Consider the following 17,534-nt stretch of genomic DNA (forward strand, 5'->3'; position numbering starts at 1 on the left):
AAGTACCATGGAGCACCATATACAATAAATATCATTTATGAGTATAGAAATCACTCAATACCAGGGTGTTACCGCCTCAATCCTTTTTTTTAAGAGACTCCCACAAACGATTCATCAAGTTAGAAAATGTATCGACACAACCCAGTATTTACTGACAGCACTGCTGACTCCTGTAATTACTTACTGTACATGCATTCTGGGAGACAAATAAGAGAGAAACACATCCGGCAGGTAAAAACAGGATGGATCCAGTTCCTGTCCAATCTGTCCACGAGGCACGTTGTCAAAAGCAGCCCCTTAAAAAAGGATCATTTTTGTCATCTCACAAACACAAACATGTCCTTTTTTTTTTACAAACAGTGTTTATTTCACATAGCAAGAACAATCATTCATTAGTGTTTATTAAAAAACAGAAAGATAAAGAACATCCAGGTGCTCAACGCCATTAGAATCACACCATTTGTGACATTTATACTAGAACTGAACATTGAACTACAATTAAAATTGAGACGTTGGAGTCATAAGACAAAAAAAGAAAAAAAGACAGGAGATGGCCAGCCAAATAGAAAAGCCCGCCATGTAAAGTGCAAATCAGACATGCGTCTGTAAAGGAAACACCTCCTGTGGAGCAAAGGGCATCATAAAACAACTCAAAAGGTCACGTTTACTGTCAAACACTCATGCGTTCGCACACACACAGCATTAATAATTAATAAATGAACTCTGTTACATCAAATTTGTTTAAAAAATACTAAATATTGACATGAATCAAACAAATTCTTTTCTATAAAACACTGAAATCAATTCAACTGTGACCATACAAACATGTTTCTTGTGCTGATGAAACGCTGCCATGTGTTTACGTGTCGTGTAATGTTACCTCTCACTGCTAACTGGATGAGATTTAAAGAAAAATAATCACGTCGCTCATGTGGCATTGTTAGTCTCTCGGCTGCCTGTGTCCTGTTTAATGAGCTCTGGCTAAAGCTACATTTGCATCAGAACAACATCACACACACACACACACACAGACATCAGTCTCTTTTCTAGCCCACAGGCACTCCAGCAGCCCTTTTTCTCTCTTCTCTCACCTCTCCTCGCTCTCTTCTAATTGAGGCGAATATACCCCGGACAAAAGCCTCCTCAGTGGGGAGCATTCGACTGTATCTATCACAAGCAAAACTTAAAATATTCACATCGGCTGCTGGTGTGGGTGGCAAAGACTGGCTTGTGGTAATGGGTTTACGTGTTACAAATTTGTTACATGTGGTCAGTCAGTGTTTGACCCTAAATTTTAACTTGGCAAACAATTGGCTGGTTCTTTCTGCAGCAACTGGACTAAGAATAAAGATGGTGGGAGTGTGGAACATGTCCTGATACTCCTTCCCCTTTCAATTCTTTCAAAATCCCACCTCCATGCACCAACTTTACATAACCATTTTGTCTCATGGCACTCAAGTTTGGTTTTGTGGTGAAGGGGCGCTTCATGCTTTTACAATGTTGATACATTGTAATTTGGAGTATAAGAATAGCAAAAGAACAATACCAAACCACAAGGAACCAGGGTCCATCACCTCTCACAGAAATGCAGTGTATTTTTCTCTTCTACACTCCAGGGCTCCAGCATCAGATGGTCTTCCAGGTCATCCTCCTCTTCCTCAAACAGACTGATTTCCTCAGCAGAAGTCTCTAGGCAGTAGCTGCTGCCCTGGCCCTCGCTGTATTCATAGATGGTAGGTAGACTGCTTCTCATTCCAAAGCGTCTGCGTAGTGCGACCAGCAATGGCTGAGGCACAGTAAAGATGTCCACATTGTTGCCCAGATCCACCCAGGACAAATTGGGAAACTTTTTGGGGTCCTTAACCACCTCTATCAGGTCTTTAAGGATAGCTACAGTCAGTCGGTTACCGTTGATGGCAAGTGTGGTGAGTTTGGGTAACGCTCCTAAGAATGGTAGAAGAAGTCGCAAGCTCTCATCCAGGAGCTCCGTGAAGCTGATGTCCACTGCTGTCACAGATGAACCATTGTTCTGAAGGTAATATGCCACACGATGCAAATCACGCCCAGAGAGAGGGATACCAGACAGATCCACGGTATCATTTGCTAATTTCTTTTTCAGTGTAGTTTTAAGACTGTGAAAGAAAAAAAACAACAGCATTAGCAATTCACATTAAATTACCATTTTTATAATGAGTCAAAATTATTCATTTAGAGCATACACAAAGTAAAATAATTTTTTGTTTTTATTTTTTGTGCATTTTATTTTTTATTTTGTGTTTTATTTATAAAAGACGTGTAAATTTTTGGTGAGAAAAAAAAGGACACAACAAGCATTGGTGGTTCAGTGGTAGAATTCTCGCCTGCCACGCGGGAGGCCCGGGTTCGATTCCCGGCCAATGCAAAAGTGCCTTTTGAGAGACAACAATTTCATACCTTCAAAAGATGGCCTGTGAAACCGCACTGAGGCAACATCAAAAATTGGGTTCTACAAGCATTGGTGGTTCAGTGGTAGAATTCTCGCCTGCCACGCGGGAGGCCCGGGTTCGATTCCCGGCCAATGCAAAATTGACTTTTGAAGCTAGAAAATTTTCAAACCTGCGAAAGATGGCCTGTGAAACCGCACTGAGGCAACATAAAAAAAATGCCTCAACAAGCATTGGTGGTTCAGTGGTAGAATTCTCGCCTGCCACGCGGGAGGCCCGGGTTCGATTCCCGGCCAATGCAAAAGTGCCTTTTGAAGCTAGAACATTTTCAAACCTGCGAAAGATGGCCTGTGAAACCACACTGAGGCAACATAAAAAATGCCTCAACAAGCATTGGTGGTTCAGTGGTAGAATTCTCGCCTGCCACGCGGGAGGCCCGGGTTCGATTCCCGGCCAATGCAAAATTGACTTTTGAAGCTAGAAAATTTTCAAACCTGCGAAAGATGGCCTGTGAAACCACACTGAGGCAACATAAAAAAATGCCTCAACAAGCATTGGTGGTTCAGTGGTAGAATTCTCGCCTGCCACGCGGGAGGCCCGGGTTCGATTCCCGGCCAATGCAAAAGTGCCTTTTGAGAGACAAAAATTTCAAACCTTCGAAAGATGGCCTGTGAAATCCCACTGAGGAAACATCAAAAAAGGACCTCAACAAGCATTGGTGGTTCAGTGGTAGAATTCTCGCCTGCCACGCGGGAGGCCCGGGTTCGATTCCCGGCCAATGCAAAAGTGCCTTTTGAGAGACAAAAATTTCAAACCTTCGAAAGATAGCCTGTGAAATCCCACTGAGGAAACATCAAAAAAGTGGTAGAATTCTCGCCTGCCACGCGGGAGGCCCGGGTTCGATTCCCGGCCAATGCAAAAGTGCCTTTTGAGAGACAAAAATTTCAAACCTTCGAAAGATAGCCTGTGAAATCCCACTGAGGAAACATCAAAAAAGGACCTCAACAAGCATTGGTGGTTCAGTGGTAGAATTCTCGCCTGCCACGCGGGAGGCCCGGGTTCGATTCCCGGCCAATGCAAAAGTGAGTTTTGAAGCCACAAATTTTTAAGCAGGCCTGTGAAATCCCACTGAGGCAACATCAAAAAAGTACATCAACAAGCATTGGTGGTTCAGTGGTAGAATTCTCACCTGCCATAAATTAGATTAATTAGAATTAATGGGAGGCCTGGGTTTGATTCCCAGCCAATGCAAAAGTGATTTTTTAGGGCATTTTTAAAGCAGGCCTGTGAAATCCGACTGAGGCAACATCAAAAATAGGGCTCCACAAGCATTGGTGGTTCAGTGGTAGAATTCCGCGCCTGCCAATACAAAAGCGATTTCTGATACCTAAAAACAGTCTATGTAACACAATACGAACATTGACAGCACATTTGTTGCATTTTTGAGCATATTTGATGCTGGGGTAATTCCTCATTTTGCATTCCAAAAGCCAAATGCATGTTGCTCCAGGGAGATTGTTCAATAGAGCAAAAGTACTTTTAGGAAATATATCCACAACTACACAGCAAAAACACACCTACAACTTATTAGAGTACATGAAATGTGTGACAGTATTTTACGGTTGACTTGATCCCTATAAAGCATATTAGTGATTCAAACATTAGTCATCATTCAATCTCAAAATCCATGTGACTTAACCAGACAGTGTATTTTCTCAGAAAAGGGTCATAAAATTACAGGCAATTTAAATCTAACTCTGCCAACATGTTTTTTACGGTGATGACCAATGTTGTTTGTGATGTGCACAGCGCTTGCATTTCCCACTCTGTCTCCACACATTACCCATCAGCACATCTACCGCATATCCATGTATGCAAAGCCAGACCAACATTTAGATTAGACTCTTTCTTAGACTCACAAAATAGGCAAGGAAACATGAAAATCGGATGTATGGATAGGGTTCAATGAGTCATTGTTCTTGCCCAGAGCAGTCACGTTGACAAGAGAATCAGGGCTGTCAGAATAAATGAGTACACACACCAAAAAATGGAAAACTGTGGCAACTCGGGCTGACGGAGATGCTTGCAATTGTGTGTGGATTGCTCCGATGTACTGCTACTGCAACTCCCCCATACACTAGTCTGGACGACACAGCGGCCAGGGGGCATCAGCTTAAATGAGCAAGGTTGTCGATTCCTGAAATTAAATGCAATTCAGCTTGTCTTCCATATTTATGGAAGACAGACCAATTTTTTTGCATTACTTCAACATGAAATATTCTGAATACATGGGTAATAATAAAGACTCTTACGCATAAGAAATGGCTCCTTGTGCATTAACTACGCTTTAAATTAGAGAGCTGACAACTGAACAGCAATGCAGTTCCCTTCTTCAATCAGCCTGCAGCACCCCACCCCTCTGCAGCGGGGAAAGTCCATCTGCTTCTCCTCTGCTTGGCATGACAGCCTTACATTCAGAGGGGCTTTTGCTGTGACTGCAGGATTTGGACTTCCTACGCCGTATGCTCATTGTTCTGAGTTTGGGCTTGTCTTATTGGATTAAGGGCTTTTCTACAGGGGCTGCCTGGCACGCTGCTCACACATTTCTGCGTAGGAGCCAGAGGTCCAGCCAAACAATACGCACGTATCAGCCCTTTTCAATAACAACACTGTGTGTTGGTGTTATAGTCGTGAGGAAGGGTGCTGAGAGCTCCTGGAGTTGTTGGAATGGGGGTGGAATGGATGGGGTAGGTAGAAGAATGTAATCCAGAATTGGTTGCCCATCTGCAAGGTAACATGGAAGTGCTAATTCCAGTATAGACTCAAGATCATGCACTCTTTATCTTAAGGATGTTGTTAACACAGTCTCCTGACATTGTTGATCATAGGAACAAACCATTTTAGACTGTAGTTTTGCCACATTACTTTTTCAAAATGCACATACTGTGAGATACATAGACCATGAATAAACCATGGTATTACTAAATATTCTAAGAAAGGAATCGCCCATGAGGTCAAGGTTTGGCTGGTTATGTTTGGCAGTTAGCCCCTACTGGTCGAATTTGTAACTACAACAATAATCAGGCAAATAGCATGTTTAACCACTGACAGGCAATCAAAAATAACATAACTGCTACAAAATAAAATAATAAGTAGTAAAAGCAGTAAAATTATATATATATATATACTGAACAGATAGTATTTTTCACTCATTTTCCATTTAAAATATCTAAAAATCAAACATTGAGGTAAATTATGGAATTTGAAAAGTGATTTTCCAGGGTCATGTGTAAGGTCAGAAGACAAAACCAATAAATCCATTGATTAAATTAACTGTGGAACAGTCTATAATCCACGGCGGAGCTGAACAACCTGCTTAATGAGAGATATACTGGTTCTAATTGCCTCATACATCCACTCTGCCCTTTGGGATATTGACATGTTTTCACAGAGAGCTTACATGACCTATCAAATACAACCTCAAAAACAGCGAGAGATTACAATGAAACAAGAATTAAATATAGGAGGCCGCCACACAAGACACATTCTGAATAATTTTACTCTGAATAATTACACAACATGTTCATTAATTAATCAAATGAATCACATGCATCAATATTTGCAGAGAAAATTTTTAAATAATTCAAATAAATTATATTATTGTGGTAGACAAAAACATTGAATAGACATTACAAGAAAGCACTACTTAAATGTGACAAATGTTAATGTTACAATGTTTCATTACCAACAAACACGGTTTTATTTGCTAAAGATCTGTATTGCGTCTTCTGTGCCGTAAAATCACTTGACTGAAGGCTGGCACCACAATAGAAGATTATTAAAATCATATCAGATTTTTAAAATGTGAGAAACCACAAACCTGACGATAAAAAAATCTAAGATTTAACTGTTTTGTCACTGTAGTGTGTGGAGTGCCACGATGTGACCAATACACACACCACACACTAACAGATTCCATTCACAAACAAGCAGACTAACAATCTCATAAAATCTCTCACGATCAAACGCAACTTTAGATTAAACAAACATGAAGGATGATGAGCAAGAAGAAATGGCGATAATAGTGTTTCGACTGCTTTTTTACAGAAAATTCATGTAAAAAAGAAAAAGGTTTGGATGAAGTCATGTTATGCTTCCGTCAGCTCGCTTTCTGATTTGGTATCATTTCGTTCCACGTGACAATCTATAGAGTGCTTGCATGTTCGTCCTCGGGGTTCCCCCCACACCACAGGATTTCTGATTGGTGCAGCCCTGACATTCTTCACGAGCAGATTCAATCACTCTAACACACCTCACACCACAGGAAAATCTCATAATATAAACTGTAGAACCATCAAGATAATCAGGATTTTACCTAGGATTGTCTAGATCGGCCCGATTATATTGTAGTGTGTGCCCAGCTCAAGAAAACCTGTCAGGGCAGATCTGCATACCATGCCACCATAACTCTGAAAATAACGTTGTCAAAACTCTCTTCAGATGATTTCTCTACCAAGCCCTGACGACGTGGCAGGTTTGAAGGCCCATTTGCATTAATATATCTCCATACTGACACTCTGACATGTCCTCTATAAGAACTGATGTCTCTGAGACTTTATTTAGATTTAAAGACACAATTCAATGTGACGTTTGTCTGCCAAATGGACAGTCTAAATCACATTCATCATGGGCTCTGAATCTCTCCAGGGATGATGGTTGTGGTCATTCTCTAAACCTTCTGCAGGTGGTAATCAGGTTTTCTCTCAGTAGTACCACATACACATTTCCCCAGCCATCTTAAACACGAACTGCAGAGAACAATGACTTTCCAGTTGGATAATCCCATTTCATTACTGGTGGGATAGTCGAGGCTATATATAAAGTCGAGTGTAGACAGAGAACTCGGTATAAAAGCACTGCGAAGGTCCCAGATGACAGAGCTATATATATATATACCACCCATTGCTCGGTGTGGCACCGTGAGCTCATGCCAACCTGTCAGAAGGCCACTGCGGGCTTAACAGTGAGTGTCAGACTGAAGTAGTGCCAGTTCTTGGAGCAGCTAATCCTACTCAACACACATGCACACACTCACACTCAATCAACACAATCACACGTGAGATTTCAGGACATCGCTACCTCTCCATGGGGTTTCACCTAGGACATGGATTTGAGCGGGAGCTTCACCAACTGTGCCAGTGGAAAACACATGCTAATGTGAGAGGAACGTTAAAGATTAGAGGCATATAGAAAGCAATCTAAATAAAGCAACAAAGCCAAATATTTCACAACCCCAAGAAAAAAAATAAGAAATTATATTTTGCATAAAAAAGTAAAGTCATTGAGATTTTTTATTTATTGTGGCATTGTTTTCAAGACAATTAAACACAATTATTGTAATATGGTAAAATAAGGAAATAAATAATGATGACTAAAAAAGGCTTATATTACAGAATCTAAATAAATCAGAAAAGCACCATAGCAAATAATACTATATGAATACCATTTGGGGTTTTATTTGTTGTTGCTTTTTCTGTACTATGTTAATGAATGAATATCACAAAAACATTTTAAGGTCACATTTTACCCCAAAGTCAAAAGAAAAGAAAAAAAATGAAAGAAAAAAAAGGGTTTTTTTTAGAACCATTAAAATGATTTTGCATTGGGACATTATTTACACAATTAGACTTTTAATAAAACATGTATTCATATAAATTCTCATTATAAAACATTTCTGGGTCACATTAATCAAAAGAGAAGATAATAATTTATATTTTCTATAAAGAATATATTTAAAATTAAACCCATATTTCCATTACTGTAATACTATAAAAATACTGAAAAATTACAAATTAATTAGCATATATTAGCTCAACCAACAATGCCAGTGGAAAACACATGCTACTTGATAATGTGTGAAAAACGTTAAAGATTAAAATGCATATAGGAAGGTATCTAGATAAAGCAGAAAAGCTAGATAATTTAAAAGTTCATAAACAAGGTTTTAGCATGTCAGATTACTTATCAGGCTGATTGTTCCTGGAACTCCAAGGAGGACCAATTTCCAGCATAATCGAGGGCTACGGCTACTTTCAACGGCGCTAACATAGCAGTAATTTGAATGAAAAGTATGTCTAATTATGCACAAAGACACCCCCGATTTGAATCGGGTTATAACACACCCTTCCCCAATTTAGACATGTAGTAGCGTTATATTTGCAGCCATTGAACCAGCTCCCCTTTGATAAAAGCCCGTGGCATGGCAAGAGTAATGATAGCAATAATTATAATGATGATAATAGCACACAATGCGTGTGATAGCATGGTGCTCCTAAAATGGCTGATTAGGAGCTTTGCTCCCTCGTATCTGCAGAAAGAAACACTTCAAAAAAGACACTTCAAAGCTCTGCAAGTGCATCAGTGCAATGTTTTGCAGAGATCAAGCTTCAAACCCTGTCCGCCGCTAATGCTACACGCTTGTATGTATTTGCTAGCATGAGTCTAATGTCTGCACCTCCTTTCTTCCTGCCTGTATAAGGCTTTGAAAGTTGAATTATTGGAGAGGGCCGTCTGCAAGGAAGTGATGGATTATGTAACAGTAGCATAGTGGGTGCCCAGCTAGCAGAGTCATTGCAAAATGGCTACAAAAACAGCATTAAAGTGTATTGCTTCAGAAGGGATGCATCCCAGAGGCTGATAGCTGGTTTGAGCTCTTCTACTGTACAGCGGATTGGTGCCGACTGTCTGCTCGGCCTTTTTAATGCGTCAGCCCTCTGGGAATTTATGTGTCGGCACATTGGCTTGGTTTCTGCCAAGGCTACATACAGTGATGTGATGTTTATGCTAATCAAAGCGTTTGGAGGGCAAATGCATCTTTTCAACACGAGGCAGAGATTTCATGGCTCGTCTGTTTTAATGCTAATACTGTAACATAACTTTTTGAATGATCAATATTGTTGTTAAATAGATTTCTATAAGAGCTGCATGATTAATCGTTAAAAAAAATTGCGATCTTAATTCTAACACCCACGCGATCTTATTCGTAAATGATGTAACCCGCTTTTCTGTCAGGATCACCATCGTCAAATACGATTGACAATTGGCATACAGTTTGGATTGGCGGTATGGTTCTGTTCTGGGCGAGAAGAGCAGCGATAACCCCCCTTAGGGTAAACAGAACAGAACCAACATGAATGTATTGCAGATATCATTAATTCAAGATTTTAATGTACAACATCATTCGAGAATTTAGGTAATTCGCTCCTGAGAAACGCGATAGCAGCTGATAATACTGAAGAGCTTATATATGAATACAGTGATAGGCGTCGTATTCCTACGTGGATCAGCTGAGAGTCACGAGCTTGACTAACACGACCTGCCAGACCTGACGCTGCGCTTGATATTTGACAAAATAATACCGGAACATTCAAATTCAACATTCGTTGGCCAGAGAGAGCAGTTGTCATGTGTAGGTATGAAACAGTCTTTTTCAACCACACAGTATTACAAATATTCTTATTATCACAGAAGTACTGGGATAAAAGTTTATAGTTCGAAAAAAAAAAAAAACAATGATGTCAACAGTAGCGATCAAAATAGAACAAATCACCTTCAGAAAGTAACTCGGCATTTCAAATAACGATTACATCAATTACATCGCGACTAGTGACTGTTAGAAAATGTTTTTGTCACTGAATCATTCCTTCAAGAGATTCATTCAAAAACGATGATTCATACAGTAATGAAACAAGTGAAGTATTAATGAGTCATTAAATCATTCATTCAAACAGAGTTTTTTTTAATGATTCAGATTAATTCAACTTTTGTCAGAACCTCTAGTAAATTTAGTTATTTTGTTTACTTGTGTGTTAAGAATCGTGGGAGAATCTCTATTTGAAACAAAAAAAATTGTGATTCTCAATTTATCCAGAATTGTGCAGCTCTATTATGCCTATAAGAAAATCATGTGGTTTTACCATAAAATGTATAACATATTTTTTAAATATATTAAAATGATAAAAACATTTTCACTGTACCATAGTCTTAATGAGTGAATCTCATGAAAACATGTTCAGGTCACATTTCCCCCACAGTTTAAAAAATAAATTAATTAATTAAAATATTTTTAATTAAAAGTACTGAATTTGTAACTTGTTTTTGTATTATTTTCATGACAATTACATACATTTTCCCTTTAATTTTCCATTACATCCAAATTTTTACAAATGTAAAATAATAAGCATATATTAAAAGGCAGTACAACAAGAATCAAACATTATCATGTACTACCTTCTGATATCATATTGTATACTGTAGATGTACTATAGTTCATTGGTATATTAATATATATATATATATATATATATATATATATATATATATATATATATATATAAAAATTAAAATCAGGAATGTGCTACTATAATCTACAATAGTCCAAACAAAACATGCCTGACGAGGATGACAGTTTGGTTGAAAAAAGTCGGCTCACCCTGTTATTTACAACTAGTGAGATGTTCTGTACCAAAAGTTCTCCACATGGAGTTCCATAGACGATTAATCAGGGATAAGGCTCAAAGATGCCAGCTTAACACTGTTGTCAAGGTAGAGTTCGCAGAATCGCGTATCTGATTGGATTAAATCGAGCGTCGAGGTGTAAGTGCAGTAGCTCGACACTTTAACCAGGGCAAAGGGGAAGAGAACAAAGCAGAGTGATAAATTAACGACAGTTTCAAGTTCAATAAAAGCCGGGCGACCAGAGAGTGAAGGGCTGCTTTGGAGAAACAGGAGAGATGAGTCAGACCTGTTGATGACATTTCTAACCTCGGCTCTCCAGGGCTGCCCAGACACACAGTATGTAGGTCAAACACACTTAGACACGGCCAACAAAGAGGTCAGGAAGCAGAAATGGAAAAAATAATACATAAAAAAGAAATCAAAAGGAGTGTAAACAGCAGACAAATAAGGGTTAGAGTGTACACTACAAAAATAATTATAATATATTTGTTTTGTCTTATTTTCTAAGAAAAAAATAAAGTGGTAAAATAGAACTTTTAAATAAAACAAAATCTAACTAATCAGCATAAAAATAAAATCATTACAGCAAATACTCCAATAATGTATAAATAAACTTAAATTAATAGTAATGAAAATGGGAAGGAACTGTGTTTAATTGTTATGCCACAATGCAAAATAGTTTTTAGTACCAATTAAATAACATGGTATATGCATATGATATTCGGACATTATCATGGTATATCATGTAAGACCATTTAATACCATCATGAACTATGATAATGCCACTGTACTTTTATAGAGGGATATAATAAAAAAATATATACTAGCTAGAAATATTATTATTCTTTTTGGGGGGCAACTAAATCATATGCTACAAACTTAATCAGTATTTTTGGCTCATTAGCGGCGATTAAAAAAAATTAAATGTAAAACATTCGAATTGAATCAGCATAAATTAAAGACAATACCACCTCAAATACTACAATAATGTGTAAATAAACTTTTTATGCATTAAAGTAAATAAAATGCGAATTGGGGAGGGAAATATTTCTTATACTTATTTCTATAAAATATTTCTTATTCAACATTTCTTATTATTATCAATGTTGAAAACAGTTTTTGCAGCTTTTAACATTTTTGTGGAAACAATAATAACATTTCAAACATTTGTGGTAAGATTAAAAAAGAGAGAGAAATGAATACTTTTATTCATCAAGGATGCATTAAATTGATCAAAGGTGACAGTGAAGACATTTATAATGTTACAAAAGATTTCTATTTAATAAATGCTGTTTATTTAACTTTTTTTCATCACAAAAAGAATCATGTTCCTGTTTTCCACAAAAATATTAAGCAACACAACTGTTTTGGACATTGATAATATTAATAATACTAGGAACTGTTTCTTGAGCAGCAAATTTCTGTAGGATCATGTGACACTAAAGACTGAAAATTCAGCTTTTCCATCACAGTATAAAAATATATTTTAAAATATATTCAAATAGAAAACTGTTCTTTTAATTCATAATATTATTTCACAATATTAGTGTTTTTATTGTATTTTTGATTAAATAAATGCAGCCTTGGTGAGCATAAGAGACTTCTTTCGAAAACATTTTTTTTTTTTTAATGTTTCCAAACTTCTGACAGGTACTGTATGATAATCAAACATTAAAATCCATGATTATGATGCCATCACTGAACAACGGTACTGCCGCATTATTTCAGAGAGGGATATAATTTACACAGTACAGTAGCTAGAAATGTTTTTTTTTCTTCAATAAAAATATCTAAACATCTTCCAAACAAGATAAATCTGAGTGGAATGCAAAATATTAATCCTCCTTTAAGTGCATTTCTCTTATAATCTCAAAGACATCACAGGGAGTAAATGTCCGCAGGAACATATGGGACACAAAACAGGGATGTGGGATGCAGAACAGATCGGATGCGGATCATTCTGCTCGGCAGCATCTTCAAATGTGGGCCGAAACGCCAACCTGCTCCCGGGTTGGCGCGTGCGCGGATATGCGGGTATGCCAGCCAGCAGCGGGCACATGCATCACATAAGCTGAAACCCAAGCCGCCTCACATGTGTTCAGCTCAACCGGTCTGTTTTATAGGCCACCGTGGCCATCCGCAGGTCCTCATTCGTGTCAGACTGCTGTGAGTTCGCACCCATCATGCTCTTAACTCTGGCTATCCACTGACTAGGGCAGCGACGGGTCGTGTATCTTTTACCCCAGCGGCAGGCGGCCAACATGCCCCACATAGTGCTTATTCGAATGAGGAGGATGTTAGCTGACAAACACCAACTCCTTGCTGCTTTTAATGCAAGAGCAAACGCTCCCCCAATAAACTTTGCATCAACATGAAGCCGAGCCGAGACCTCCATACGAGAGGGGATAATTACACAGAGAACTGCTGCTGTCTCATCTACACCCCTGCCGACTGCTTTATTAAACAGATTCATCATTCCATTTCGTTTCAGAGGCCGTTACGGCTGAGAGGCGAACGGTTGCCTTGCAGGAGCGCCGGGTTGATGAAATAACAACTGCCGCTGTGCTGTTTCGTGCTCTCGCACGAGGGGATTTTCCAGGAGCTATCAAGAATATGTGGGTGATTAGCCTGAAATCAAGAACAGATTTTAAAATCACGACAAAACAACACTGGCTTCTCAAGCGTAGAGGCGAGAGAGACGTGATCTGCAATGCATCACAATTGCAAGTACAAACAATCAAAACACTTGTAAATGCTTATATATATACTTATTTTTAAGCTATATACATTTGTTTTTGTTAAATTAGATTGAATTAATCATATAATATATTATATTCTATATACCCACACATACACATAGAATTAAATCTAAAATAAGTATAAAAAACTATAAAATAAATAAAATATTGTATTATTTTAATATAATATATATAATATAAAATGACTAGATAGAACTATATAAAAAATATTGTATACATATATGTTAATATAATATAGTATATTGTAGTATAAAATAATTAAATATAAAGTAATATAAATATAATAATTTGCATGGATTGCTTTGGATTACTTTTAGATTTGGTTTTATTCTTTGTTATATTTCTGTTAAAAATACGTCTGTCATGACAACTCTCTGAGTGTTTAACATGGCAATGGATATGAAAATGTATATATATTTGGTCTTGCCAGAATAGATCTGCTGCTGCTGCAGAGCAAGTACAGGACTTGCTACTGCCAATACACACACGACACACTGCTGTACAATATAGCATACATGAATTACCCATAGCAGATGATGAGATGACATTTTTCGCCCTTCCCTACCTTTTTGAACCGGAGTACACAGACAAATATCTTAGATAGATGACGTGACGCGTGACCTTTCAACATGATGACGCAATGCGTCGCACATCTCAGAGATGGTACACGACGGGCATTTGTGGTTAAAAAGTATTTTTTGAAAATGACCGATTGTTTCGCTAAATAAGACCCTTACTTCTCGACTGGGATCGTGTCGAGCCTTTGAAGCTGCATTTGAACCTTCTTTGAACATTGGTATAGTTGGTTGCAATTGAAGTCCATTCTGTGTAGAAAAATCCTGGAATGTTTTCCTCAAAAACCTTCATTTCTTTTCGACTGAAGAAAGAAAGACATGGATATCTTGGATGACATCGGGGTGAGTAAATTATCAGCAAAAGTTTTTTTGAAAGTCCTTTAATCCTTTAAGGACCTATCAGCATGTGGCATCTACAGTTTCATGACAGAACTTTGTATTTTTCACAGTGCAACAGTACAGTACTCAACTATGCTCAGTGATGAAGTACAGTGCATTCACTGGTTTATTGCATCAAGACTGCAAAGTGAATATGAAGACTTCAGATGCAAAAGCCTCTAAGTCCGTCTTAGAGGTTAGTTTTTCTTCGTTTTTCGTTTAATATTAACGGTTTTCTTTAATATTAACATTTTTATCAGGCTCCTATAGGCTTCTACCTAAGTACCGACATTTCTGAATGGGCTGAGGTTGGGATTTAGTTTGAAGTGAAAGTATTTGATGAGCGTATACTATGTGCGGAGAGCATTCACTCAATATTATTATATCATTTTTGACATAGGTGGCTTTTAGAGGCTTTTGCATCCAGAGGTCTTCATATACTGAAAAACAAAGAAAAAAAAAGTTACTGCCTTAAATTTTTAAGTATAATCACTTAGATTTTTAAGTCATTTCAACTTAAATTACATTAAACTGACTTAAAAAATCTGTTGAATCTTGTATAACACAAAAAAGCAATGTTTTCTTAACTTATTGGTCATAATTTTTACAGTGTATGAGAAAATCTCACATGTTGCTCATCAACGCCACATACTGTATATACAGTATGCCACTATGAATATGCAGAAGTGCGAATGAGACCCAAAAGCTATGGAGGGGAAATTAAATGTTGTCCTGTTACTTCCACCAAGCTATGGATTGTTTTCATGAGACTTGAAATAAAAATACTTTGCCAACAGTCATTTTTGGAGGAATATTTTGTGCTCCACTGAAAAAGTTACTGCTTACTGCTTTGGAACGCCATGAGGGTGAGTAAATAATGACCAAATTTTCATTTTTGGATGAACTTTCCCTATAACTATGGTTCTAGCGGCACAGATGCTAACAAATGCAGTATTTCTCAGCTTTCTTGCTCTCTCGCTCTACTCAAGTCTCTCTGATGCTCTTTATCTTTCAGGTTTTCCCCTCCGGCCACCTAACCTCACTCTTTAAAGCTTTTCTAGGAGACACAGAAAGAAAAAGAAAAATCAATGTGGTTTAAAGGAGCCTGAAATCTCTCCTAAAGAATATTAGAAAGAGGAAAGAGAGATGGGACGTCTTTAGAAGCCGAGAGAATCAGCACCACAGCACCTTTCCTCTCCTCTTGTTCCCTTTAAATAGAACAACGTTCGGCCTGACAATATCTTCACACTCTAACGGGGTCTTGTTTCGCTCAAGCATTCAATCTTTTCCCCCCACGATCACATCCGAGGGTGTGACAAGACAAACGGAGGAGGCATTTCTGCAGATTAGGCTTTCATAACAGAGATTGAAAGAGCAGAGGTTCACGAATTACGTGAGCGATGGAGATGATGGCTTGTTATTGTTGGAGCTTGTTTAGAGATGAGTTGGTGATAAAACAAGGAGCAGAGGAACTAAATTGCAGCTGTTGAAATCTCCCAAACTGGGTTAATTGCTCTGGGATGGGGAGAGAACATGGATATCATTAAAAAGACTTTCCCTTTCATAATGACTTGCTCACCATACCTGCCCAACGCCCAGAGGGAAAGACGTTCCCTGTGTTTCGTATGCTGTTTGCTGTTTGATGATATCTGACAGAGGAACTCATCTGAGAGAAACATTCATCTAAGTTTCACCTGTCCGTGTTTGACACAGAGGCAAAGCGCCACTCGTAAGGGATGATACAGAGAGTCGTATCAATAAAAAGTGTCTAGCATCTCTCGATTCTGAAGTGACAGCTGCCTCTAGGGTAATAGCATCCGCACTTTTAAATGATGGAAAGTGTCAGGATCAGTAGATAAAAACTGCAGTAGTTTTTGCAGCTCAATTGGTAGATCACAGTGTTAGCAACACCAAAGTTGTTGGCTGGACTCCCAGCGGGCACGTACACTGCCGTATAACATTTTGGGGTCAGTAAGATGTTGGGTTTTTTTTTAAGGAAATGAATAATTTCACTCAAAAGTGATCGTAAAGGCATTTACAATGTTACAAACGATTTTTATTTCAAATAAATGTTGTTTGAACCTTCTATTTATCAAAGAATCCTAAAAAACATACATCACGGTTTCCACAAAAATATTAAGCAGTACAAATATTTTCAACACTGATAATAATCAGAAATGTTTCTTGAGCAGCAAATCAGCAAATCAGCATATTAGAATGATTTCTGAAGGATCATGTGACATCATGAAGACTGGAGTAATAATGCTTAAAATTTAGCTTTGCTTCACAGGAATAAATTACATTTTAATATATATATTCAAATTATTTTAAATTTTAATAATAATAATAATAATGATAATAAAAAATGTGTCCTTTGAATACACAACACACTGCCATTGATAAAAATTAAACGTAAAACGTAATTTTTCCCTCTCGCGACTCGCGAGAAGTCATTCCAAAAATCATGGCAATGGATGTTAGTTGGTTTGAGTATATCCCAGCCACCGCACTAGCCATTATTTTTAATAGAAGGAGCTAGGCGGGTTATCCAAGCATTAATGGCAAGGAAAGCCTTTATACTGGGAGCAGCTCATATGAGGTGTTTCTGTGTGTTTCTCCCCCCTGCTTCAAGGTCTTGATCAATTGTTGCATTTCTTTGTTGTTTAGAATCCACTATTCCCGTAATACTTTTGTCTTTTATGAGTTTAATAAAGAACACTGTCTCGTCTTCTGTCCAAACATACCACGTCATCTTTAAATAATAATCGACTTTTACATACACCAGGTGACCTGTAAATTAGGGCTGGGTGATAAAACGATAACGATAATTATCGCGATATAATTTTTCTCGATAAAACGATATCAAGAGTTCGATAAATGTT

General features: G+C 37.8%; 1 protein-coding gene across 1 annotated transcript in view; it reads right to left on the bottom strand.

Annotated features, from left to right (window-relative positions):
• Positions 1-352: 352 nt before the first annotated feature.
• Positions 353-17,534, bottom strand: part of lrrc75bb (leucine rich repeat containing 75Bb) — a 30,811-nt gene continuing 13,629 nt past the window's right edge. The window contains exon 4 of the mRNA XM_079861353.1: positions 353-2,132. Coding sequence (XP_079717479.1) covers positions 1,571-2,132 — 562 coding nt within the window. The 3' untranslated portion in view covers positions 353-1,570. The remainder of the gene's footprint in view (positions 2,133-17,534) is intronic.

This window comes from Squalius cephalus, assembly GCF_949319135.1.
Source record: "Squalius cephalus genome assembly, chromosome: 24".
Taxonomy (NCBI): Eukaryota; Metazoa; Chordata; class Actinopteri; order Cypriniformes; family Leuciscidae; genus Squalius; species Squalius cephalus.